The sequence below is a fragment of the Capsella rubella genome, unplaced genomic scaffold (genome assembly GCF_000375325.1).
Source record: "Capsella rubella cultivar Monte Gargano unplaced genomic scaffold, Caprub1_0 scaffold_6, whole genome shotgun sequence".
In the NCBI taxonomy this organism is placed as follows: Eukaryota; Viridiplantae; Streptophyta; class Magnoliopsida; order Brassicales; family Brassicaceae; genus Capsella; species Capsella rubella.
Genome location: NW_006238918.1, coordinates 1985750 through 2010778, shown reverse-complemented (window position 1 = coordinate 2010778; position 25029 = coordinate 1985750). Strand labels below are relative to the sequence as shown.

Genomic DNA, 25029 nt, shown 5'->3' with positions numbered 1-25029 from the left:
AATTATTGAAAACCAATTTTTTTTTTTATCAACTGAAAAATGAACGATGGAGATTAAATCTCTAAACCCGATTAACATATCCGTTTAGTTAGTTAGATCCGCGTGTTAACCCAGTTAGAAATGATAATTATTTCATTTTGAAAGTATAGTGTAAATTCATTGTGTACTTCAGCTTTAATAGAATAGATGCTTAAGTTTTTTCTATTCCTCAACATGTTTCAAAACCCCATTATTGCATGTTGTTTGCGTTAGATATTTATTCTTATTCAAACGGATAATTCATTTTATATAATATTTTTGTTTCTAGCTTGTTTACATATTATTATTATTATTATTATTTTAAAACAAAAACGATTAGTAATGCAAATAAATAGTTTTGACAGGTCATAAATATATATAATTAAGGAAATATATTTAGTTAGTATTAGTAAAAGTATATCTGAGCCTATATAAAACAATAACATATTCTCTTAATTTTGCCTTAGACACGGAATCAATTCTCTTAGGGTTTATAGCCTGGTGAAGATGCGAGAAACTAATGAAAACTGTGGTGGCAGGATTGAAGAGATAACTTGTGAAGACAGGATCAGCGCTTTACCCGACGATGTGCTTGTGACGATACTTTTTTCTATCCCGACAAAGGATGCAGTAGCCACCATGATCTTGTCTAAGCGGTGGCGTTTTATCTGGACGATGGTACCCTTTCTTGCATACAAAGAAAGTGATGATGACGGTGATGAACTTGATGATGACGATGACGATGATGATTTTTATGATGATGATGATAATAATAATGATGATGATGATGCTGACGATGACGAAGGCTCAAAAAAAAAAAGCGTTTACTGGTTTCTTGACAAGTCAATGGAATCCCACAAAGCACCTGTCTTAGCAATCTTGTCCATCAGACTCGGACCACAATGTCCTAGTGATGCTAATGTTGGAAAATGGGTTGAAAGTGCTATTAACCGCAGCGTGTGGGTGCTTTTTTTCAAGCTTGTATGGTCAGCAGATCCAACCAGAATGCCCATTAGCCTTTACACCTGCAAAACACTCTTGCATCTGCAACTCTCCCACAAGATTCTCGTGGATCCTCCTTGTACCTCTTCCCTCCCACTTCTCGGAAACCTCGACCTATATTATGTGGTGTACAAAGACGAGGCTTCTCTCGTTGCCTTATTATCGAGCTGTCCCGTTCTTAGGTATTTGTGTGTGAAAAGGAAAAAGGATGACAATATTGCCACGTTTAGTGTGAAAGTGCCTTCTTTACGGTTCTTGTCGTACCGTAACTATACATCATTGCCAGCTGATGTACAAGTAGATCAATAGGTCTTTGGTTTTGGATACTCCGGCATTAAGAGACTTTTACATCACTGATCGTTCAGGAAACTCTTTCTCGATCAAGAATATGCCTTGCCTCCAATATGCTTTTATCAAGGGTAAGTATTTCCCTGATATTGACCAGCTGTTAAGACCTCTTTCCGCGGTCTTGTCTCTGGAGTTGGTTTTGACTCATGAAATGGTATCTCTCTCTCTCTCTCTCTCTCTAGCCTAGTTTTGTACGTGCTCCCCATTAATTGTTGCACTACTTATGTCGTTTTGTTCATCATTAATGTAGGCTGTGTGCTGCGGCACCATCAAATTCTTTCGGCTGATAAAGTGTAAGCTAGTTCCATGTAACTCAGACTGGATGGAATCACTCGTGCCTTTGCTTCGAAATACTCCTAAACTAAAATCTCTTATAGTTGATTACGTACGTATACCCACCTGATCCAACTCAATAATTCATTTTAACAATTAGTGTAATTGATAGTACCACTTGTTGCTTCTTAGAGATCAACCTCTCAAGCTTCTAATGCATATCCTTTATGGAGCTCTGATCCGGAATGTTTGTCATCAAGTCTGGAGGAGTTTGAGATGATAAACTATGGAGGAATAGGAGAAGAGGAAGATTTGGTGGCATACATCTTAGAGAACGCCAAGTGTTTAAAGAAGGCCACAATCTCTTTTATACCCGAAATTGAAGACTGTAAAGATATATTTATTGACCGTTTTGAAGCTATTCATAGGGTTTCAAAAGCTTCTCAGCTTTTTTTTTGAAATGTAAACAAATTCATGGGGGAAATATTATTAACATTCAAAAATGATTAACAAACACTTGATAGCTATCTCTCGCAAGTTTGACCATTCGCACGCTGCGGATATATCTCAAACTGAATATTTTTGGTTTGCAGCTTGTTTACATATTACTGTTACGATGTGAAGACTTTTAAAACACAAGGATTACTCTCCGCTCTATGCAACTCTATAAGATACAACACCGTCCTTTGTCTCAACTACAAGTCTCTTCATCCGGGTCAGCAGCAACGTGTAGGCTTTTTCCTTATGCCCTGCAATATAAACCATCATCATTGTCTATGCTGCGCATTTATTGTTTGTGAATCCCAAGATATTAATTGAAGATCCTAGCTTTTACATCTATAGTCTGGTTCAATAAATTAATCAACTTTGTGGTGCTACAAGCAAGATATGGTGTGAGAGATATGAACCTACCAAGTCTTAGAGTCGGAATCTCGTCTGCACGGAAGTAGTAAGACCCATTTGTTTGTTTCTTGCTATCGAGGACCATGTTGAATTTCTGCACGGCACTAAGCAGATCCTGGAAACATATGCATGCTTTAAATATATTGAGGGAAATAGTTAAGGGAACCTATTGAGTGTTCAAACAGTATAAACAAACAAAATCTTTTGGGCATAGAGATTATTAAGACCTCAGTCTGAATTCTAGTTTTTGAAAGGAAGACAAAATCTGAGCATGGCAACAAACTAGAAAATGAATATAATACTAATAAGCCTTTACTGTGTTAGTTCCATTGCAAAATCAAACTAATCCTCACAAATTCACAATTACCCAATACTTTTGGTTATCTCAGTGCACCAGAATCGTGTTTCACAAATAACCAACATTAGGACGTGCTATGAAGAACCAGTATCAGGCTAGGGAGAATGTTTATAGCAGAATGCACAAGGCAGTGAAAAATGTAAACCAAATAATGGACAAAGATTTGATCACAAAATTCTTGCAAACTAACTTAGATCTTCTGTTGGTGGTTCTGAATTTAAAAAGAGCCAACTAAACAGACAGCAGGTTCAGGCTTGCAGGGGATAGTAAGTTTTCATGTTTTGCTGATAATTTTGATGGCAGAAAATTATACAAAAAGTTGGAACTAGGGCAATACCTCCCACGATGCTAGAGACTTCATGAAAGAGGGAAGACTTTCATATTCTTCTTTTAGCAATGTTAACGTAGGCCCTGACGTTCTATCCATCTCTAGTGTCGCATTCTCATCTTCTGCATGTAACAAAGTCTAACATCATTATACCAGAGACTGATGAAAAATTCCCGGACAATCAAATCACACTATTAAAGGCTTAGAAATAACTATTGGAAAGCTCTGATGCCTTTGGAGGAGGTAGAGAACTTGTGTCAAATGTTTTGGCCCTGTATCATAAGAAAACTTGCTGATGTACGACTAAGAAGGAAACACATAAGGATTTATTTATTTCTAAGGCATCAAAAACTGACTTGACTGATTCTTTCAAAGACGTTTCAGGATCCTTCACATTATCATTACCTGGAAACAGTTGGAAAAGTAAGAAACATTAAGAACATGGTCAAAGTAGTAAAAACCATCCTGTACATACATACTAAAGAATTACAGCAAATCACACTAGAGAAAAATGTTGGTGCCTCACCTTCCGAAGCCAAAGTTGCAAGACAAGCATCTGAAAGCCCAAGCTTCTTCAAATTTAGTGAATCATACAGACTAGGAAACGTCAAGGAAAACGAATCCAGCACAACACTGTGATTAGGATTTGATCAGGAGGACAAAACAAACGTCAAACTATAACAAAAATCCACATGCTTTTAAGCTGCTTATTGTCTGGTTGACATCATTAATCTAGTAAAAAAGGATACAGATCATCCTCATCTAATCCTTTTTTGACTTGCAACGAATAAGGTTCCAAATCATCACCCAAATGCCTTGAATCCCCATGAACATATGCATTAAAGTCAGATTCTTCATCTATACCTTGATCAATTTCAATTTCTAGGTCCAAAAACATAAAATTGTGAAAGGATTAGACAGTAACATAGGAGCAAATCTTAGAAGAAACAAAAAAGCAAAAAGAGAGTACCAGGAACATAGCCGAAGTCAGTGAGGCGGTCCTGGAGATGCAAAAGATGGTCTTGATTATTCTTGTAGATCTGACTACAGTGACCCAGAAGCTCCTCAAAAGAGACAGTCCCAAAAGACATTGAATCCAGGAAATTGAGCTCAGAGGCTGCTGTAGAGAGTCGACGATTGAGGCTATTGATGAACGTCGATGAAGCCGAATCTGCCAGAATCCAAAAAAAAAAAATGAATTTTTTAAATTTTTAGGGTTTATGACAAAAGAATCAGAGTGAAAAGGGGAAAAAGAGAGAAAGAGACCAAGAGGAATAGGACGACGCTGGAGAGAATGATTGAAAGCATCACAGCTACTTTGAAGATGATTGCAGAATCCTCCTAAGCTTTTGCTCAAGCTCTTGAGCTCTTCCTCCATCTCTAAAAAAAGCTTTCTTCTTGCTTCACTGAGATCTCTTCTTTTTCTCTCCGATTTTGTTTTCGGCGGGAATTTGATTTTCCCGGTTTAACATATGTTGGAAGGAACCACCGTGATTTTGACTTCTGTAAACCGGAGATATTATAATAATGGTTTGATTAGTTTTGACTTTTGACTTTTTATTTATTTTTTTGTATTTCCTTTCTTCTTCATTCCCAATCTCCCCGTCTGGCCGTGAAATCCACCCACAATCCATGGCTTTCACTTCAAGGTTCGCTCGCTCTAAAACAGTCTTCTCTTTTCTCCGGAAATCTCGTCAGCTCCACTCGACTCCCAAGTTAACCGGTGATGTGACCGTAGTTTTCCCGGAGAAGGGACGCCGGAGACTCCCAACTTGGTGGTCGAGCTCACTTCTTCCATTGGCAATAGCCGCTTCCGCCTCTTCTTATGCGTTCATGAATCAGTCGCATCCTTCTATCAGCGAATCATCATCAGCTTTGGATCCAAGGTTCGTCATTCTCTATTAAAATTTCATAATTTTGAAGTCATTCAACGCAGAATCGTGAGATTGTTAGTTTATTTTTCAATTCTCTGCAGAGATGTAACTATTGGTGGGAAAGATAGCACTGAGCCTGTAGTTAAAGGGGAATACAAGGAAGTCCCTAAGGAGCTTATTACTCAATTGAAGACAATCCTCCAGGTGCTTCCAAAATTTGAATTTGTGACTCTTCTCTTCTTTTTGAACTGTTCCTATGTTCTGACGTATTTGAAAGTTTCCACTTTTCTTCTGAATTTCGTTGCCTATCTTTCTTCTGTTTTAGGATAACCTGACTACTGACTACGACGAAAGGTACTTCCATGGGAAGCCTCAGAACAGTTTTCACAAGGCAGTAAACATTCCTGATGTTGTTGTTTTCCCAAGGTGAGACTACTCATTGCTGCAATGTTTTTGCCCTCTAGATTAATATCAGTAGCTGAGAATGGTTCGGGTCTTAAGAACAGATGCATGGATCATCATCCTTTTTTATATTGTTTAGGTCCGAAGAAGAAGTCTCCAAGATTCTTAAATCCTGCAATGAATATAAGGTTTGTAAGTTTGTACCTGTAGAAAATTCAGTGCCCTCAGTCTTTTTGAGTTCTAGTCTAGGCCAATATGCTATATTACTTGGGATTTGTAGCTTCCTGGTGGATTTGATATTTACTATTTGATTAGGTTCCTATTGTACCATATGGTGGGGCAACATCGATTGAGGGTCATACCCTGGCTCCAAAAGGAGGTGTATGCATTGACATGTCATTAATGAAGGTATGTGCTAATCTTTTGAGTTCGACATCAGCGTCCTTGATTTTCATTTCAAACTTATCCTTTTGGTGTCATGCAATAAATCATTCCATGTACCTGCTACATTAGTATAGAAAGACGATTTTCAATGATGTAACTCGTTCATTTGGAATGCATATCCCAATAAACCTATATCACACTCTCTAGCTTGGGTGAGTCTCACAAACGAGACTTCGTCCTTATTTTTAAATAAGGAATTGAAAATCCTAATTAATTTCCTAGATCAGGAAATAGGAAGAATGAGCATCAGTCCATCACTTATATTCCACATACAAATGTTATTAAATCAAACTTTTTTCTTTCAAACCTTAGAGTGTGAAGGCATTACATGTGGAGGATATGGACGTTGTTGTTGAGCCCGGCATTGGTTGGCTGGAGCTTAATGAATATTTGGAAGAATACGGTCTATTCTTTCCTCTTGACCCAGGTTCGACAACATTGAGATTGTACCTTATCTCTCAGATCATAGCTTTCATATTTATGCTTTAATTTTTGGAACAGAGTTTTTGATGAACTGATTTTTTTATTTTTATGTAACGTCAATTAACGCTTTAGAAATATATTTTGTGCTGTTGCTGCATCATTCAGCATCTTTAGTGTTGTTGTATTAAATTGACTCCTGAACTTCAATTTCATGTTTCTGGGGTCCGTTCATGATAAAAAAAAATATCTGGTGCAGGACCTGGCGCCTCGATAGGAGGCATGTGTGCTACGCGTTGCTCTGGCTCTTTAGCTGTAAGGTAGTTCGTCTGCAACTTTTCTTTTCACTTGTTTGATTGCCCATCTTTGTAATAATTGTGAGGGTGCTTTAATCCGGTTGGCTATTATAATTTTGCTACTAGCTTGTAGGTATGGAACTATGCGTGACAATGTTATAAGCCTTAAGGTTTGTTTCTTCTTCCACTGATTTATCCCCCAGTGTACTATTTTATTTATGCTATGCTCATCTCAGGTGGTGCTTCCTAATGGAGATGTTGTGAAGACAGCTTCACGTGCCAGAAAGAGTGCTGCGGGGTTTGTCTTTAGTCTTTAATTAATTTCTTGGTTTTTTTATTTAGATCTCTTTTTCTCAGAAACAATAAACTATAAGTAAGAGCTGAATCGTATGCTTTCGGTTGTTTGATTAAGTATCATTTAAGTTGATGCTTGATACTTGTTGGACTGGTATCTCAGATACGATTTGACTCGCTTGATGATTGGGAGTGAGGGGACTTTGGGAGTCATAACTGAGGTTACTCTCCGGCTTCAGAAAATCCCGCAGCATTCAGTGGTATATTGACTTCTTCCTTTGTCGTAGATTTCGTTCATTTATCTTTGAGTTCTGATTCAGGTTTCTACCAAAAAGATATTTAAGCTCCTTTGCTATGTGATTTAGTTCGCCCTTGAAGGTCCAAATTGAGTTCATTTTTTTTTTTGCAAAAATTCATACTTAGTTTTCTCTTGCCAAAAAAATCATATAGCCTGACTAGAGTTTCACATATTTCTGTTTTGGCTTAATATGTCTCTTTGCTTATTTTCTATATCTCAACTCTTTTACTACCAGCATTATAATCGAGTAAAAATAAATCTCAAAACAAACATTTCAAGGAATAGTATAAGTTATTTGCCTTATGGACCCTTGTTTCCCTTGCCTTTGTTACTTCCTGCTTCAGTATGGATTGTACATCACTCTAACATTCAAGTGTGTAAAATAGCATTACAATCCAGACTTGTTTGATAGAAACACTCAAACACCTTTTGTCATCATTTGCAGTGGTTATCAATTTTTCTTATGATTCAGTTCCATACACATTTATGATATAATTTTAGGTGGCAGTGTGCAATTTCCCTACAGTTAAGGATGCTGCAGACGTGGCCATTGCCACTATGATGTCTGGAATACAGGTTAGACCTCTGCGTCTGAATTATATGATTTATAATTTTTATTAGAATCTTCTCAGCCATATATTTATTCCCATCAGGTGTCAAGAGTGGAGCTCCTTGACGAGGTTCAAATCAGGGCTATTAATATGGCAAACGGGAAAAACTTGAATGAAGCTCCAACTCTGATGTTCGAATTTATAGGCACAGGTGATTCTGTGTCATATTTTGTACTTTCCAATTGGTATTTCAAGCTATCTAAGATTATACATTGCTTATAGTAGTTTACTCTTTCTAAACAATATCTGTATCTGTTAGAGAAATCATATTCACTCCCCTGTATCTTCTAATTTATCCGATCACAGGATTCTAATGCTCAGTCTTGCTTTCCAGTAGACACATAAAGAGAGAATCATTGTCTTCTAATACTCTCGATCTTTTTTTCTCTCTCTCTGTTAGAGGCATATACACGTGAGCAGACACAAATTGTTCAGCAGATTGCTTCGAAACACAATGGATCAGATTTTATGTTTGCAGAAGAACCTGAAGCAAAAAAAGAACTCTGGAAGGTAATTCTCTGTCCCACTCCCAACACTTTCCCCCTTGAACCTTCCAGCATAAATGAGAAGCAGAAAAGACGGAAAATATGTACTTGTTGTTGTTGTGGTCTGTTCTTGCTTCGTAGACTCTTGGTATAGTCCAAATTTGTTTTCTTCACTATCCTGTTTATGGTATACTACCAAATGTGAGAACTATTTTCTGGTGATTTGTGAATAAGGATATGGGCAAAAAAAACTGTACAATTATTACACTGTCCTTTGCTTCTAATAACATTGAGTTACCAAAGATTTACTGCCTCTGGCTCTAATTTTTATGCAGATAAGAAAGGAGGCATTGTGGTCTTGCTATGCAATGGCGCCAGGGCATGAAGCAATGATTACGGTATGTTGTTTTTCTTTGACACACTTTGGCTATAGATGACCTTTCCAGGCTACAATCAGGAACCTAGAAACCATGTTGTGCCATAATCTTTTTGTTATTTTATTCTTTATCTATAAGGTCAAAACAAGGAATCATCTGTACCTATTTCTTTTACAGGATGTCTGTGTCCCTTTGTCTCACCTCGCAGAACTAATATCAAAATCCAAGAAAGAGATTGAAGCATCGTCCTTGTTGTGGTATCTTATTTTCCTATGCTTAATATCATCAACATACTAGGCCTTAACTTCTTAAAAAGTGTATACTGACAATTGTTGTTCTACTTTCAGTACTGTTATTGCTCATGCCGGAGATGGAAACTTTCACGCATGTATTATGTTTGATCCGAGCAAGGAAGAGCAGCGAAGAGAAGCAGAAAGACTGAACCACTTTATGGTTCACAGTGCACTGTCCATGGATGGTAAATGCTTTTTCCATTCTTTGTGTGTTTGCAAAAGTGCAAAACTGTAATAGATGTGAAGCTTATTAACATATTCCCTGATCAAAATCGAAAAGCAAATTAAAGATCGGTAGGAGTCAAACTTTCTGTTCCTTTTGGTGAAAATCATCAACAAATAGGTTGGATATGTTTGCTAAACAAACGAGGCCTAGCATTTGATTATTTAACTTTTAACAGAGTGATGTTGTGGTGCTTGTTAGCTAATTAGCTTGTTAGATCAAGTTGGCTATATTTACATCGTCCTTATTGTGTCTATTTTTTACAACCTGTATACGCTTGTTGCCCGATTTAGAAAAACATGATTTTAATGATGCCACTTGGTTCTGAACCTTGTCATCAGGAACATGTACTGGAGAGCACGGTGTTGGAACAGGGAAAATGAAGGTATGTATAGCTTCTTCTATTCATATCATGTCTTGTGTTTCATTTATATGAATGTCCAGTTGTGAATTGAACGGGTCTTTTGGTTATGTCATGGAAGTATCTGGAGAAAGAACTGGGAATAGAAGCACTACAAACTATGAAGAAAATCAAGAAAACATTGGACCCGAACGATATCATGAACCCGGGAAAGTTAATTCCTCCCCATGTATGTTTCTAAGACTCCTTGTGTGTCTCTTCAGGTAGCGTTCCTTAGTTAAAAATAGATGTTAATGTTGTATGTGTAACACTGTTGTATCTTTGGTTTCATACTGTTTCTCTTCTGTTTTGTTGAAACCTAAAGTTACATGTCAAGTACAAAACAGCTGATGCAAGCAAATCGCATCCATTTACTTGTTTGCAAGTGGTAAAATCTAAGGAAAGATGAGAGCGACGTGTTATGTATCTTGAAGCACCGACTCATGATCTAAGTGCATCTTTTTAGGATTGACAAAAACCATAAGAGGTCGATAGCAATGACCAAGTCACATGAGACGAATCAGCCGCAAAACAATTAAAACGTGGGCTCCCTCAAAGATTTTGACATATCCACATTTTATATTACCAAAGTACCCTTGGTTACTTCCATCTATATATAGTTTACATCACATGACACTCAAGACACATATCCAAAAAAAACAAAAGGGAGACTAATTAAAAGAACTGATCAAGAAGAATGGGTTCCCTAGGAGAAGAAGCACAAGTAGCAGAAGACTGCATGGGTTTACTTCAGCTCCTAAGCAACGGCACCGTTTTAAGGTCCAAGAGCATTGACCTTATCACCCAACAAATCCCATTCAAAAGCCACCAAACCGTTGTATTCAAAGACTCCATCTATCACAAACCAAACAATCTTCACCTCCGTCTCTACAAACCCATTTCAGCCACCAACCGTACCACCATCCCCGTCGTGGTCTTCTTCCACGGTGGTGGCTTCTGCTTTGGCTCACGTTCTTGGCCTCACTTTCACAACTTCTGTCTAACCCTCGCATCTTCCCTCCAAGCACTTGTGGTCGCACCCGACTACAGGTTAGCACCTGAACACCGCCTCCCCGCTGCCTTCGAGGATGCCGAGGCTGCGCTCGTATGGCTCCAAGACCAGGCTCTTTCAGGTGATGCGGACCACTGGTTTGAAGATGGACCGGGGGTTGACTTTGACCGTGTTTTTGTTGTGGGTGACTCCTCCGGTGGGAACATAGCTCATCAACTCGCTGTCCGCTCAGGATCCGGTTCGGTCGAGTTGACACCGGTTCGGGTTCGTGGTTACGTTCTCTTGGGGCCGTTTTTTGGCGGGGAGGAGAGGACTAAGTCGGAAGATGGCCCAAGTGAAGCTTTGCTCAACTTGGATTTGCTTGACAAGTAAGCTAACACAACACTTTCTAATATTTTAATTTTTCTTTTAGACGTACTAACGAATAATTTTAATTTTTGCATAGAACATTAAAAATTTGAATTACTAGTCATGCATGACTTCATACTAGTTTATAACCTAACTATTAACTATTTTTAAAGCATACTATTAAATGTATAAAGTCATTATAGAGGTCGTTTTCAGTTACTTTAATTTCATATATTATCTTTTTATGTGTGTAATGCCAATTTAAACCTTGGGAGTTAATTTGCCGAGTCGCATGAGAAAGAGACAGCTAGAGTCACAGTGTCTCTTCATGAATACACAGATGTGTGTTGTTTAAACATCACAAAAAAAATTATAGACTCTCTAATATTTTCAGAAGATATTTTTCATTAATGTTTTTGATAAATTTTTATAATCGAATTCGCAGTTAGTCTACTTATTTCTACGACACAAGAAAACACGAACCTTTCTAAAGAAAACGACTCTTCCTACCAAGGATACATTTATTTTGATTACAACCATTCACCAACTAACCAACAGCCAAATGATGTATAGTGATATGTTTTTTTTAAAAATAAATTCAAAATGAGAAAATAGTAATGATCTTGAATTGATACAATCGAATCGGCGAAGACGTATGATTTTTAGCCCATGACGTGACTGTTATAATGTTACGTCATACAAAAACTATAGTCAATGTGCTTAATCTACTAATACTCCACTATTTTGATTAGTCTCAAGTCATTCAACATTATAAATGGCTGGCTTTTCAAATATTAGGGTCTTCCATCACAGTGGATACACGAATTAATGGATCTTGAAAGAAGAAAAAAATCATCCAGTAGATGGAAGACAACTTAGCTAGAAAGTATCATGTATGGAAAGTAATCGAATAAGAAAAACTTAAAAGATACCTTATAAAATCATGATCACAACCAATTAGAAACCCTACCATTATATTTGACGATTTTGATTGACTGTACTACTCATTCAGGATTTTTTTTTGTTTCTTTTGAAAATGGTCTGTAATCTATATATCTATGATAGATGATAAGTTTACAATTTCAAAAGTCTGATGAGTTTTCAAAGCATCAATAATATACTACAGTTTAGCGAGTTTCGTGTATTTTTGTATGATTTTATCATAATGCATATGATGCAAATTCATGTGGTTTTAGGTTATTGGATTAGTGGGATGATGAAATAAACAGATAATGAGATATCAAGAACAGTAGTTGATATATTTGGAAAGGAGATAGTGCGTCATGCATTATCCTCGTTTTCCCTATTATCATTGATCTCAGTTTAATTTGTGTCTGTTTCTCCTGAGCTGTGACTATCCCAATGCAACTAATTAGTGTCTCACTCTCACATCTTATGCAAGAGAATATATATATATGTGTATTTTGCATATTAATTTGAATGTGCATATTCATGTTTATCAACGCACGTGGAATCATTGAGATCACATATCATTCAAGTCTTCTCTCTAATTGATCGTTTCTCTTTTTATGTTTGAACAATGAGATGATTGACCCGTCTTCTTCATGGCCTTTGTCATAAAGCTATATGTATAGTAAAATATTGGTAATGGTATAGTCTATTACAATATGAGACTCAGAGAGAGAGAGAGAGAGAGAGAGAAAAGAAAGTGGGCTTAACTACTTCTTTTTTGAACTTCTTGAAGGTTTTGGAGATTGTCACTACCAAAAGATGCAACAAGAAATCATCCCATGGCTAACCCTTTTGGACCGATGAGCCCTAGACTCGAATCAGTCAGCCTAGAGCCAATGTTGGTGATTGTCGGCGGCTCAGAACTCTTAAGAGATAGGGCTAAAGAGTATGCATGTAAATTGAAGAGGATGGGAGGCAAAAAAGTAGATTACATTGAATTTAAAAACGAGGAGCATGGCTTCTACTCTAACAATCCATCTTCCGAGGCTGCGGAACAAGTTCTTGGTATCATTAGAGACTTTATGAACAACTTGTCTTATTTATTTTAGCATTTTGGCTTGTTTTGAAGGTAATTTTTTTTTTGTTTGTCAAAGATAAAGTTTAAGCTTGTCGAAGGTAACTAAGAGTTTGATTTAATTAGAATGCCATGTCAACAAGTTTGAACCATATATATATATATATATATATATATATATATATGTACACAAATCGTATACAATGTTCTTGGTTTCGTTATATTTTATACATGGTACATTCGTAATCATACCTTAAAATGGTATATCCATATATTGGTAGTTTGACTTTCCATTTTTCTTATCAGCTCGTTGCCAGAATAAGTATGTCAAAGTATATGTTCTTCTTTATGCAAGGTTTTTCTTGTCTTAAGTATTGAACTCAAATAGACTTGAATCGATAATACACAAACGTATCAAGTCTTCGGTACTCCCTAATATTAATTAATGACATGAAATTTGTTATCCATTTAAACGAAATCTTTCCTCCACTATACTATATATCTAGGTTTAAGACGAAGTTTAGTTCGTTTCTTAAAAGAATTTTTAAGGCCACTAGTTCTAATCGCAACTTTTGTACCCATATACAGTATAGTTTTAGTTTAATCGAACATTTGTTGTCCCAAAAAAAAACAAAGGGCTTAAACTCATCATGTTTTCATGATGTTAGGCTACGTTGACCTGGAAAGCTTCAATGTCGATGGCCCATAACTTCCACTCGGAAACACCCAATAATTCCACATTAATAAAGAAAAGTTTCTCCGATAAGAAACTTCCAATCTGACCCCAAAAAATAATAGTAAGATAAGAAACATCAAATAAATAATACCATTTGAATTAGTCGTCCCATAAAAAAAAATATACATAATGTATCGTTTACAATGTGATTTATTGTTCTGTTCGTGAATCACACGTATCTTAAATCAATTTAAAACCATCAAAGATATATTTTACAGGTCAGAATTGTATAGCTAGGTCTCAAATTCAAACATTTCAAATATTTAAACTGTCTGTTTCTGCATAACCTACTTAGATATCAAAATGTTTTAGACTCAAATATTTCTTTAAAATAGGTAGAAAATTTTGGGATTAAATTGATCTCTTCGAAGCAATAAAACTTACTGATAAGAAATTCATCAGCTAAATCTACCTCCATTTAATGTATCATTAACAATTTGTTCATGCATGATTTCTAATAAGGTTTGTCACCATTTATATATCTCATATCTTCAAGGAAGATGTCATTTAAAAAAAAAAAAACTCTAATATATGACTATTTCCCCATTTTTGAGAACACAATAGATTCATAAATTTTAAAAAGTACTATCTAATGTCCAAAACATAATAACTTACTAGATACTGAATTTTATGAACTTGATAGTAATAATAATAAAGCTTTCAATATGTTTGTCATTAATAAAAAAAACATATACTACATATTTTAAAAATTTTGATTGGGATAATTCAAGGAAAAAAAGAAAACACACATGTACATCTTCTATCTGATAATATAAGATCACAGTAATCGAAACGATGAGATAATTACAAATTCGTTATAAGAATGACAAATTTAGTAATTGGTTCATAGATGAGGCACACTCTTTTATTATTAAAAAGAAAAAAAAAACTAATAATATTTACAGATTAGCTGACCTGTATTTTCCGCAGGTAAAGAAAAGACACCTCATCTTACAAAGATCTCAGCCGTTGATCTCATTCTTACAAAAACACATCTTCACCGTTAATAAATAATATTACACCTCTCTAGTAAACTCGGTTTTACCAAAAATAAACCTTAAGCCGTCGTCGTCGTTTGTTGTGGGCACGAGACGAGACTCCATTGAAAGAGAAAAGCCTTGTTTATTCCTCGATTTCAAATTGAAAGATTAGAATAAAACAGAAAGCTTTAGGGTTTCAGAATAAACCAGAGGGAAACTACGAAGACGACGACCAATTCTCTCAATCTTTGTTTCCACGATTTGTTTTTGTTTCCCTCTGATTCACAACCAATAAAAAAAAATCGATTTTTTTCTTCTTTCTTTTTTGCTTTCTCTCTTTTGCTTTTACTTTTCGTTTTACCACAGAAAGCGAGAAAATTGTTGGTGGGGTTCTGTTAAATTTCCCAGAAATTATTGTAGAAGGAGAAGGTGATATCATTTAGCTTCCAATTGTTTTGTTTCCTGAGGATAGAAGCTTATATTTTCCTGGGAAAACTCCGACCTTTGGCTTTAATCTTCGTGTTCTTGGTTTGTTAAACGGTAAGGTAAAGCTCCAGATTTTGCCCTTGTTTGCTTTTTCCTATTCTGCCCATGAAAGGAGCTTCCTTTTTAGTAGCGATCGTTTTGTAGATTGAATTAATCTTTGTGAGAATTGACTTTTACAGGAGCTATATTGGCGCTCATTTCGTGTTCCCGGATCTAGACTACGGAGATCGTTACTATGTATATGTGTAGTAGCGTTAGATTGTGATTTGGATACTGTTACCAAAGTTATGGATTTGGCAATTGTATCTTCCCCTAGGGATGGTGTTAGATGCTGTGATTGTGGATGCAGTTGCTCTTTGAATGATGCTTCTCCGGGTTCTCTGCTTCGTTCTGTGAAGAGAAAATACGAGGAATTCGAGAATGATAAACTGTTTCACATACCGGAGCTGGAGCTGGACTTGTATTCCAATGCTAAAGTCCAAATTGAGAATGAATTGGAACTGCTAAGGGAGACTGTTAGCAGCCAACAGCAATCGATTCAAGATTTGTATGAGGAGCTTGATGAAGAGAGGAATGCTGCATCCACAGCTGCAAGTGAGGCAATGTCGATGATATTGAGGTTGCAGAGGGACAAGGCTGAACTCCAAATGGAATTGAGACAGTTTAAGCGTTTTGCTGAGGAGAAAATGGAGCATGATCAGCAAGAGCTTTTGGATCTGGAAGATTTGATATATAAGAGGGAGCAGACCATTCAGGCTATGACCTGTGAAGCTCAGGCTTATAAGCATAGAATGATGAGTTTCGGGCTCAGTGAGACTGAGGTTGATGCGGAGAAGAGCATGCTTAGCCGTAACCCGAGCATGATTGAAAGTGATTACCAATATGATCTCCCTACATATGATTACCCTCCTATAAAGTGCAATGTGAATGAGAACCCAGGACCCCTGGAGGCTGATATTGATGTTGATGATGTTGAAAAGTACCCACTGGCTGATTCACCTCATGGCCTAGAAAATTTGAAGACATTGGAACAAAGAATCAGTCAGATGGAGAAAAATCCTAGCTTTACTCAGTCTAATGGTGATGTATCTGGAGGGAGAAATTATTCGGAGAAGTTGATGATTGGTCAGAGTCCTAGGCATCAGAGGCATTGCAGGAGGGTTTCCACTGGTAGCTCAAGTTCACTTTTGGGAACAAATAGGGAACATAGACCTGATTTTCCCACTGAGTCACCAAGGTCCAACAGTGGGAGCTTCAGGAAAGTGGAAGATACCTCGTATGCAGAGGGTAATTCCTATGCAAAGGCAAAAGGTGATTCATCAGAAATAGGCGATAACGACATGAATGATAGAGTTTATACTATTGACTCTGTGCATCACGGTGTATCTCATAGTTGTGCTGCTGAGCAAAAGCTTAAGAATGATACTGTTGATGGTTATGCGATGTCTCCGAGAGAAAAATCGAATCAGCCGGATCTTGGTGATCCTGATATAGCGAAACTCTACATGAGGCTTCAAGCACTAGAGGCTGACAGGGAATCAATGAGACAGGCGATTATGTCAATGAGGACTGAGAAAGCTCAAATGGTTCTTTTAAAAGAAATTGCCCAACATCTATCTAAGGATGTTGTCCCAGAACGGAGATTGCCTCTGCAGAAAGCATCTATTGTTGGAGCATTCAATTTCATATCTCTCTTTAAGGTGATTTTTGTTTCTTATACCAATCAGTGGGATGTGTTCTTTATATAGTAAATACTGATAGTATACTCCTTGTGGTAAGTTTTGTTCTGTATTTCTAAAATGAATTGTATACTCCGAAAGTAACTGATTTTTCTAATTATCCTGTGCAGTGGATCACATCTTTTGTTTTCTGGAGAAAGAAGCCTCGTCGAAGCAAGTAAGTAAACACAGTGTCGAATCTTGATTATCTTGTGCTTCAGATACCTTCTATGGGAACTGAGTTTTGAGTTTGTAGTATTATAAACGATTAAGATCCTTTTATAGACTTGCAAAGATCTTTTAAAACATACATACTTATCCTTGCCGTGTTCCAAATGGTGTAAATGCAGATACATGAACACAATGCAAGGGAACAACATGGGGTTGCAAATGCTTCTAGAAAAAACTCCTCGGGTACGGCAATGGAGATGTCTCTCAAGCACACAAGTTTGACAATCACATCCTCAAATTTGGTTTGAAACGCACAATGTGTGAAAAGTAGTAGGTATTGGGAGCGGTGTGCTTTACTCTGTCCATCTTCATGGTTGCTGAGAAAAATGGTATCTCATGTGCAGTAATTTTTCTTTTCTTTTTGTGTTTGCCATATTTCATTTGTTGTGGGGTTGCAATTGTCTTTGAGAATGGGGTTTGATGATTGTCTGAAAAGATCAGTGAGGCTTCACGCAAAAGAACGTCCCCTTATTTGTAAGCTGTGTATAATTTTTCCAGATTCTTGTTTGAAAATTCTCTGGAAAGAAACAGAAAAGAAAAGCAAAAAAAAAAAAATCCGAGTCTTTCGGTTTATTCTCTCAACAGTTATCGGTTAACGGGACTTGGTTTTGTTTTGATCGTCAAATTATCAAAATCCGTACTAAACCAATCACCTACTAATGCTTAAGCAATTAGTTTTTACGGTTGAACCGATTCAACCCAAGTTGTATTTTCAATTCCATCTCCTGGTTAAGTAAGATTATGAGTTATGAACCCTCGCGGTTGTTAAAACTTAAAACCCAAAACCCTCGCCGCTGAAGCGGATGCTCCGTCAAACATGCCAAAGTACAAGAATCTGTTGCTAACATCGAAGCGTCGTAAATCCAAATCCAAAAAGCGAAAGCTCATTCAGCGTGAAACACTAAACCAGGGAATAGAAGAAGATGAAGATGAAGGAGGGTTTAAGCTCAAAATTGCAGCTCCTTCGCAAGAGCATGGTGTTCAACCTCTCGGAAACCTGTATTTTAATCCTGGTTCGGTCAATGTGCGAAACACTGGATTAGGTAATCTCCAGATACTCACTGATGAGCTCGTTTTGGATATTCTAGGTCTTCTCGGGGCGACTCATTTGGGTATTTTGGCTACTGTAACCAAATCTTTCTATATTTTTGCCAATCATGAGCCTCTCTGGAGGAATCTCGTGTTAGAACAGCTAAAAGGAGAGTTTTTGTTTAATGGGTCGTGGAAATCTACCTATGTAGCTGCTTACCACCCGAAATTCCAGTTGTCTGGAGATGGTGAATCAAATTTGAAGATTATAGATTTCTATTCTGATTATCTATTTCAGAGCTGGTTGTGTGCGAATCTCGAAATGAAACCAAAATGGCTTAGAAGAGATAATATCACCCGGGTGAGAGGCCTTTCTGTTGAAGATTTCATTACGAAGTTTGAGGAGCCGAATAAGCCGGTTTTGTTGGAGGGATGTTTGGATAATTGGCCTGCCATTGAGAAATGGTCCAGAGATTATCTGACTACGGTGGTTGGGGATGTTGAGTTCGCGGTTGGTCCAGTTGAAATGAAGCTAGAGAACTATTTTAGGTATTCTGATAGAACTAGGGAAGAAAGACCACTGTACTTGTTTGATCCAAAGTTTGCAGAGAAAGTTCCGGTTTTGGATTCGGAGTATGATGTTCCTGTTTATTTCAGAGAGGACTTGTTTGGTGTTCTAGGAAACGAGCGACCTGATTATAGATGGATCATAATTGGCCCGGCCGGATCAGGATCGTCTTTCCACATTGATCCTAACTCAACATCTGCTTGGAATGCAGTGATTACAGGGTCGAAAAAATGGGTTCTGTTCCCACCAGATGTGGTTCCTCCCGGTGTGCATCCAAGTCCCGATGGAGCAGAAGTAGCCTGTCCTGTTTCTATAATAGAGTGGTTCATGAACTTTTATGATGATACTAAGAATTGGGAAAAGAAACCTATTGAGTGTATATGCAAAGCTGGGGAGGTGATGTTTGTACCTAATGGATGGTGGCATCTGGTGATTAACTTGGAGGAGTCGATCGCTATTACTCAGAATTATGTTAGCAGGTAAAGGATTCTTCCTACTGGCTCTTTAGTTTGAAACCTTTGTCTCATGTCTCCTTTTGGAGATAAAGTTGACAACAGATGAACAATAAACTGAAACGACTTAAAGATGCTAGATAAAGGTTATTATAGATGTTATAATCTTCTGCTTAGCTAAACACAAAAATATCCCACTTAGCTCTGCCAGGCAGTGGACACTGGAAAAGCAGACTGATGTATCTAGAATATCAAAAGTATAACGATCTTCATTGAGAAGATTAAATGTTTTATATAGTATTCATCTGGGAGCTTATTTGTGCATAGGTTGTAGCGACTGTTGTTGATATATGGTGACATGTGTGTTGAAGAGATGGATTTAGTACATGTGTATTGAGTCTGATCTAATAGGAGAAACATTACTTGTGCAGGAGGAATTTATTGAATGTGTTGGAATTTCTGAAGAAACCAAATGCTAAAGAGCTCGTCTCCGGAACAACTGACAGAGAGAATTTGCATGATAAATTTAAGACGGCCATTGAAGGAGCTTACCCCGGAACTATCCAAAAGTTAGAGAAGAAAGCAGAAGAAGCGAAAAGAGCCGAAGAACAAAGAGTTTCTTTCTGGGACTCTGCCAAAGCTGATGCTTTCAAGTTCTCTTTCTAAAGACAAATACTTCATCTTCAAATTTCAGTTTTGTACCATCTTCCAGATCCTTTAACAAATGCAGATCGAGGAAATTGTTACCCTTATTAGACTTAAAATTGTTTGTTTATGCTCTTTGTTACTCTACCAGCCAAAACTTTAAAAAAAACAGAGGAAATCGACCGTTATTTGTTGATTTCTTATAAAGTGGCAAACTTTTGGGTATTTTGTTTTTCAGAGAATGAGTAACATTGTGCTCAACACACTTCGTTTCAAACACCCGAAGCTTGCATTGCTCCAATCCTGTTCTTCCTTCCCCGACCTCAAGATCATCCATGGCTTTCTCATACGAACCCATCTCATCTCTGACGTCTTTGTTGCCAGTCGTGTACTCGCTCTCTGCGTTGACGACTCCATCTTCAACAAACCCACCAATTTGTTGGGATATGCATACGGAATCTTCTCTCAGATTCAATACCCCAATCTTTTCGTCTTCAACCTTCTCATCCGCTGCTTCTCCATTGGCGCAGAGCCTAGCAGGGCTTTTGGATTCTATACCCAGATGTTGAAATCTCGAATTTGGCCTGATAACATCACGTTTCCGTTTCTGATTAAGGCGTCTACTGAGATGGAGTGCGTGACGATAGGAGAGCAAACGCATTCACAAATTGTTAGATTCGGATTCCAGAACGATGTTTATGTAGAGAACTCGCTTGTTCACATGTACGCTAATTGTGGGTTGATCGCTGCTGCTGGTAGAATCTTTGGGCAAATGCCGTTCCGAGATGTGGTTTCGTGGACTTCTATGGTAGCTGGGTATTGCAAATGTGGGATGATTGAAGATGCACGAGAGATGTTCGATGAAATGCCCCATAGAAATTTGTTTACTTGGAGTATCATGATCAATGGGTATGCGAAGAACAACTGTTTTGAGAAAGCCATCGACTTGTTCGAACTCTTGAAGAGGGAAGGAGTTGTTGCAAATGAGACGGTTATGGTGAGTGTGATTTCTTCTTGTGCTCATTTGGGCGCGCTTGAGCATGGAGTAAGAGCTCATGAGTATGTTGTTGAAAATCACATTACTGTAAATCTTATTCTTGGGACAGCTCTTGTGGATATGTATTGGAGGTGTGGGGATATCGAGAAAGCAATTTGTGTATTTGATGAATTGCCAGACAAGGATAGCTTGAGCTGGAGTTCGATAATCAAAGGTCTTGCCGTGCATGGACATGCTCACGAGGCAGTTCATTACTTCTCCCAAATGATTAGATTAGGATTCATCCCAAGGGATGTTACATTTACAGCGGTTCTTTCAGCTTGCAGCCATGGCGGATTAGTTGAAAAAGGTTTAGAGATATATGAGAACATGAAAAGAGATTATGGTATTGAGCCTAGACTAGAGCATTATGGTTGCATTGTTGATATGCTTGGCCGTGCTGGAAAGTTAGCCGAAGCTGAAAACTTTATCCTTAAAATGCCGGTGAAGCCAAATGCTCCTATACTGGGAGCATTGCTTGGAGCATGTAAGATATATAAGAACACTGAGGTGGCAGAGAGAGTTGGAAACATGTTGATAGAAGTGAAGCCAGAACATAGCGGTTACTATGTGTTGCTTTCAAATATATACGCGTGTGCAGGACAATGGGAGAAAATCGAGAGCTTGAGAGACACGATGAAGGAGAAGCTTGTTAAGAAACCACCGGGGTGGAGCTTGATAGAGATTGATGGGAAAATAAACAAGTTCTCAATGGGAGATGATCAGAAGCATCCTGAAATGGGTAAGATCAAACGAAAGTGGGAAGAGATGTTGGGGAAGATAAGATTGATAGGTTATAAAGGAAACACAAGTGATTCGTTTTTCGATGTAGACGAAGAGGAGAAGGAGAGCGCCATTCATATGCACAGCGAGAAACTTGCAATTGCATATGGTATGATGAAGACTAAGGCGGGTACAACGATTAGGATAGTGAAGAACTTGAGGGTATGTGAGGACTGTCATACAGTAACAAAGCTTATATCTGAAGTTTATGGTAGAGAGTTTATAGTAAGAGACCGCAACAGATTTCATCATTTCAGAAACGGTTCATGTTCCTGCAGAGATTATTGGTGAAAGTCTTTGTTTTAACTACTTTTTGGTAGAGGATTTGTCTCTCTTCTTTTTTTTCGTTTCCTAAATTAGTGCACAAGTTTGCATGCTACATACAAATCCTCTTACAAGTTCACAGACGTTTTTCGAGTAAATAGTATTGAAGGAATAAGTACATAAAACGTAAATCTTTTTTATTTAGGTACATATAAATGTAATATATAGCATAACAATACACTTTTTCTCTTTTTTTTTGGGTTAAAAGTAAAGCATGAAATAATACAATACAACAATTATATAAATAAAGAAATAAATTTCAACAGATTTAGGAATTTAGCAAATAAAAACGAGAAAAGGGCGGTGCCGTCCTTAAGGAGAAGAAGCCACGTGACCAAAGGGACTCTTTGCTGTTGGACCCATCACCAAACGCGAAGCCAAGACATTCACATACTCTCACATACAGTATATGATAAATTTGTCATAGTGTACCTTAACAAAGTTAATGTCATGTGGGTTAATGATTAATTAAACAAATATAATTAGGGAAAAATAAATTAAGGATGGGTGCAGCTCGCGCCTCAAGTCGGCGACAACTAACGTTTCAACTACCGACCAGACAGTGTGGGTGAATTGCAGATTAGGAGAGGGCTCTCTTTGAGTTGAAGTCCCTTGACTCATCTTCGCACTTGTCCTGCCACGTAAGTGCATCTTTGTGGATGTTTGTCCCTACGTAGACATGTATCCTCAAAACTATTGATTACTCTTATATATTCGTTTGTAATATATTGTATTAATTAATATTGAACGTGGATTTCCCATAGATACAATAAATATATATTACACCACGAACGATACTTTGATAATTAGATCATTTATGATTTTAAGTATGGTTTCGTTTTCACCTTCATACAAATCTTTATATTCTTTTAACAGTTCGCCAAAAGAAAGAGAGAAACGAAACAACGCTCTATCATCATAACATGTAAACGCAAAGAAACAATGGAAGACGTTTAGGCCATATACATATACAAAGAGGATCCAATGACAAAAGAAACAAAACGTAGGTATCAGTAGAAGCCGTTTATCAACTTCAGAACGAAGAAGAGAACAAAAGGCTGGGCCTGCTTCATTTATTGGCTTTCTGATTTAAGACATGGATCCTTGACAAAATCACAACCTGTCCGTAGCTTTCTTGCACCACTGTACGTGACTACACATTGAGGCAGTACAAACACTTACACATAACGTACCAATTTCTTATACATTCAATTCTAGTGTTGACCTCACATGGAATTTATATATTATATAGTACATTTGGTAGGCGTAAGTCAATTTAAAGTCCGTTTTAAAGATAAAAAAATACTTCTTCTTCTTCAAAAACAATCATGGGTTTGAGTTTGAAGTTTGAACCATCCCATGATTTTTAAAAACCAATACATACACAGTACCATTTATACTAATCACTAAAAAAGGTTTGACAAAAACAAATCACTGCAAATATACACTTTTCGGGTCCTATCTTTACATTTTTGTACATAAAAATAAAGAAAGGCTTATAGCAATCATATACAGTGAAACCTCTATAAATTAATAATGTTGGGATCTTAGAATTTTATTAATTTATAGTGATGTTAATTTATCTATAAATTAATATTTATTATTTTATAGTGTAAATTAATAATTATTAATTTATAGTGGTATTTTCACTCTTAAATTTTTTTAAAATTATGGATTGGGACAATTTTACAAAACAAGAATAGTTTTTAAGATTATATAAATTTTTATAGTTTCGAACTGAATTCTATATTTATAAAAAAAAATAAAAATGAATTCAAAATTCCTATCTATACAAAGTACATACATGATGACAAAAAAAAATACAAAGTACATACATAAATTCAAATTTATGATTAATACCTCAATTGTTATCTTTTACCATCCTATGAAACAAACAAAAAATGAATATGATGCATATTTATAAATAGAAAACATTAGAAATTTTTTGTTTATTTTATGATGTTATGGAATATATTATAAGATTATACATAGTATAAAAATATAATATATTTTTTATATAGATATGAGGTCTAGGAGAAATTCATTTTTAGAAAAAACTAAACGCATATTTCAACATAACTACTTATTTATATATATATATATATATAAGTGATTATTAATTTATGATATTATTGGGACTATATTTACATAGGGATTTTAAAAAAACTTATTATCTTATTATCTTATCGAATTTGGTTAATTTTTACACTGGCCCGACTTGGGACTAGAAAAATTTATTAATTTATAGTGTTTATTAATTTATAGTGTTTATTAATTTATAGAGTATTAATTTATAGAGGTTTTACTGTAATTAGGTTTAGTTTTTCATTCCCCTTCTAATCTTCTCTATGTCATGGGTTCAGAACATGTTAGATTTAACGGTTGCTTCGTATTGATCGGATACATACAAATTCCAAAATTAGCTTTCACACATTATTATTACGAAAGGAACAGAACTAGATACAAGGACAATCCACTGGATCTAGTACCTATATCTAAGTACCTTGTAAATCACTTCGTGTGGCGTCAAATTTAGTTGACTTGAGATATAGAAAAGAGAGTAAAAGAATCGGAAAAAAGAAAGAAAGAACGGGACGCCTGATTTACCAATACTTCACTATCGTATTAATTAATAATTACATGCATCGATTGTGTATTGTTAACACGGTCGAGATTGCGAGAAGAGAATGTGAGGTCAGATTTAGCCATAAAACCAATATATATACGTAATAATTACGAAGATATGATGATAATAAGTACAAGAAAATCCCTAACGAAAGCTAAATAAATCTCAAAACTAACCAAAAAAAGAAATTAAAAAGGAAAATAAAAAGCTTTTTGAGTACAAAACATATTTGGCAGGAAGAAAGCATCCAAAACCAGCTTTTTAGCAAATGCCCTGTCCCCTAGGTAACATGAGACTCAACCAAAGCCTCACAATATTTTCGTACATTTTCCAAAACACACACGAAATTAACATATACAAACATAACTGTCCTTTTTATTTTATCTTCTTTTGCTGTCTTTCCATCAGGGCTAATCTGATA

At 36.5% G+C, this 25029-nt stretch overlaps 6 protein-coding genes across 7 annotated transcripts; 5 read left to right on the top strand and 1 right to left on the bottom strand.

Annotated features, from left to right (window-relative positions):
* Nucleotides 1-2116: 2116 nt before the first annotated feature.
* Nucleotides 2117-4655, bottom strand: LOC17883587. The gene is made up of 9 exons (XM_006288208.2): nucleotides 4497-4655; nucleotides 4201-4401; nucleotides 3980-4112; nucleotides 3757-3827; nucleotides 3587-3635; nucleotides 3444-3502; nucleotides 3240-3352; nucleotides 2554-2659; nucleotides 2117-2390 (listed from the first exon to the last, which is right to left on the bottom strand). Exons 1-9 carry the CDS (start codon nucleotides 4606-4608, stop codon nucleotides 2296-2298), a joined length of 939 nt encoding a protein of 312 aa, XP_006288270.1. The 5' UTR covers nucleotides 4609-4655; the 3' UTR covers nucleotides 2117-2295.
* A 93-nt stretch (nucleotides 4656-4748) lies between these two features.
* Nucleotides 4749-10073, top strand: LOC17883754 (D-lactate dehydrogenase [cytochrome], mitochondrial). The gene is made up of 18 exons (XM_006287261.2): nucleotides 4749-5116; nucleotides 5206-5308; nucleotides 5430-5530; nucleotides 5646-5694; nucleotides 5822-5914; nucleotides 6263-6377; nucleotides 6630-6690; nucleotides 6800-6836; nucleotides 6903-6964; nucleotides 7124-7220; nucleotides 7760-7834; nucleotides 7912-8020; nucleotides 8270-8379; nucleotides 8690-8752; nucleotides 8909-8988; nucleotides 9079-9209; nucleotides 9589-9632; nucleotides 9730-10073. Exons 1-18 carry the CDS (start codon nucleotides 4863-4865, stop codon nucleotides 9847-9849), a joined length of 1704 nt encoding a protein of 567 aa, XP_006287323.2. The 5' UTR covers nucleotides 4749-4862; the 3' UTR covers nucleotides 9850-10073.
* Nucleotides 10074-10218: 145 nt separating this feature from the next.
* LOC17883033 (probable carboxylesterase 15) lies at nucleotides 10219-13135 on the top strand. Its single transcript, XM_006288102.2, has 2 exons — nucleotides 10219-11027; nucleotides 12713-13135. The coding sequence occupies exons 1-2, from the start codon at nucleotides 10345-10347 to the stop codon at nucleotides 13026-13028; spliced, it is 999 nt and encodes a 332-aa protein (XP_006288164.1). The 5' UTR covers nucleotides 10219-10344; the 3' UTR covers nucleotides 13029-13135.
* Nucleotides 13136-14817: 1682 nt separating this feature from the next.
* LOC17881090 (myosin-binding protein 7) lies at nucleotides 14818-17727 on the top strand. Of its 2 annotated transcripts, none has more exons than XM_006287452.2 (4): nucleotides 14818-15250; nucleotides 15376-16896; nucleotides 17046-17092; nucleotides 17265-17727. In XM_006287452.2, exons 2-4 carry the CDS (start codon nucleotides 15484-15486, stop codon nucleotides 17365-17367), a joined length of 1563 nt encoding a protein of 520 aa, XP_006287514.1. In that variant the 5' UTR covers nucleotides 14818-15250; nucleotides 15376-15483; the 3' UTR covers nucleotides 17368-17727. The 2 variants fall into 2 exon arrangements, with proteins under 2 accessions (XP_006287514.1, XP_006287513.1); XM_006287451.2 differs by having other exon boundaries at nucleotides 14818-15255.
* Nucleotides 17728-17918: 191 nt separating this feature from the next.
* Nucleotides 17919-19974, top strand: LOC17883943 (F-box protein At5g06550). The gene is made up of 2 exons (XM_006289772.2): nucleotides 17919-19221; nucleotides 19626-19974. Exons 1-2 carry the CDS (start codon nucleotides 17963-17965, stop codon nucleotides 19858-19860), a joined length of 1494 nt encoding a protein of 497 aa, XP_006289834.1. The 5' UTR covers nucleotides 17919-17962; the 3' UTR covers nucleotides 19861-19974.
* Nucleotides 19975-20060: 86 nt separating this feature from the next.
* LOC17882425 (pentatricopeptide repeat-containing protein At5g06540) lies at nucleotides 20061-21967 on the top strand. Its single transcript, XM_006289257.2, has one exon. The coding sequence runs from the start codon at nucleotides 20081-20083 to the stop codon at nucleotides 21947-21949; it is 1869 nt and encodes a 622-aa protein (XP_006289319.1). The 5' UTR covers nucleotides 20061-20080; the 3' UTR covers nucleotides 21950-21967.
* The last annotated feature ends 3062 nt before the right edge of the window (nucleotides 21968-25029 follow it).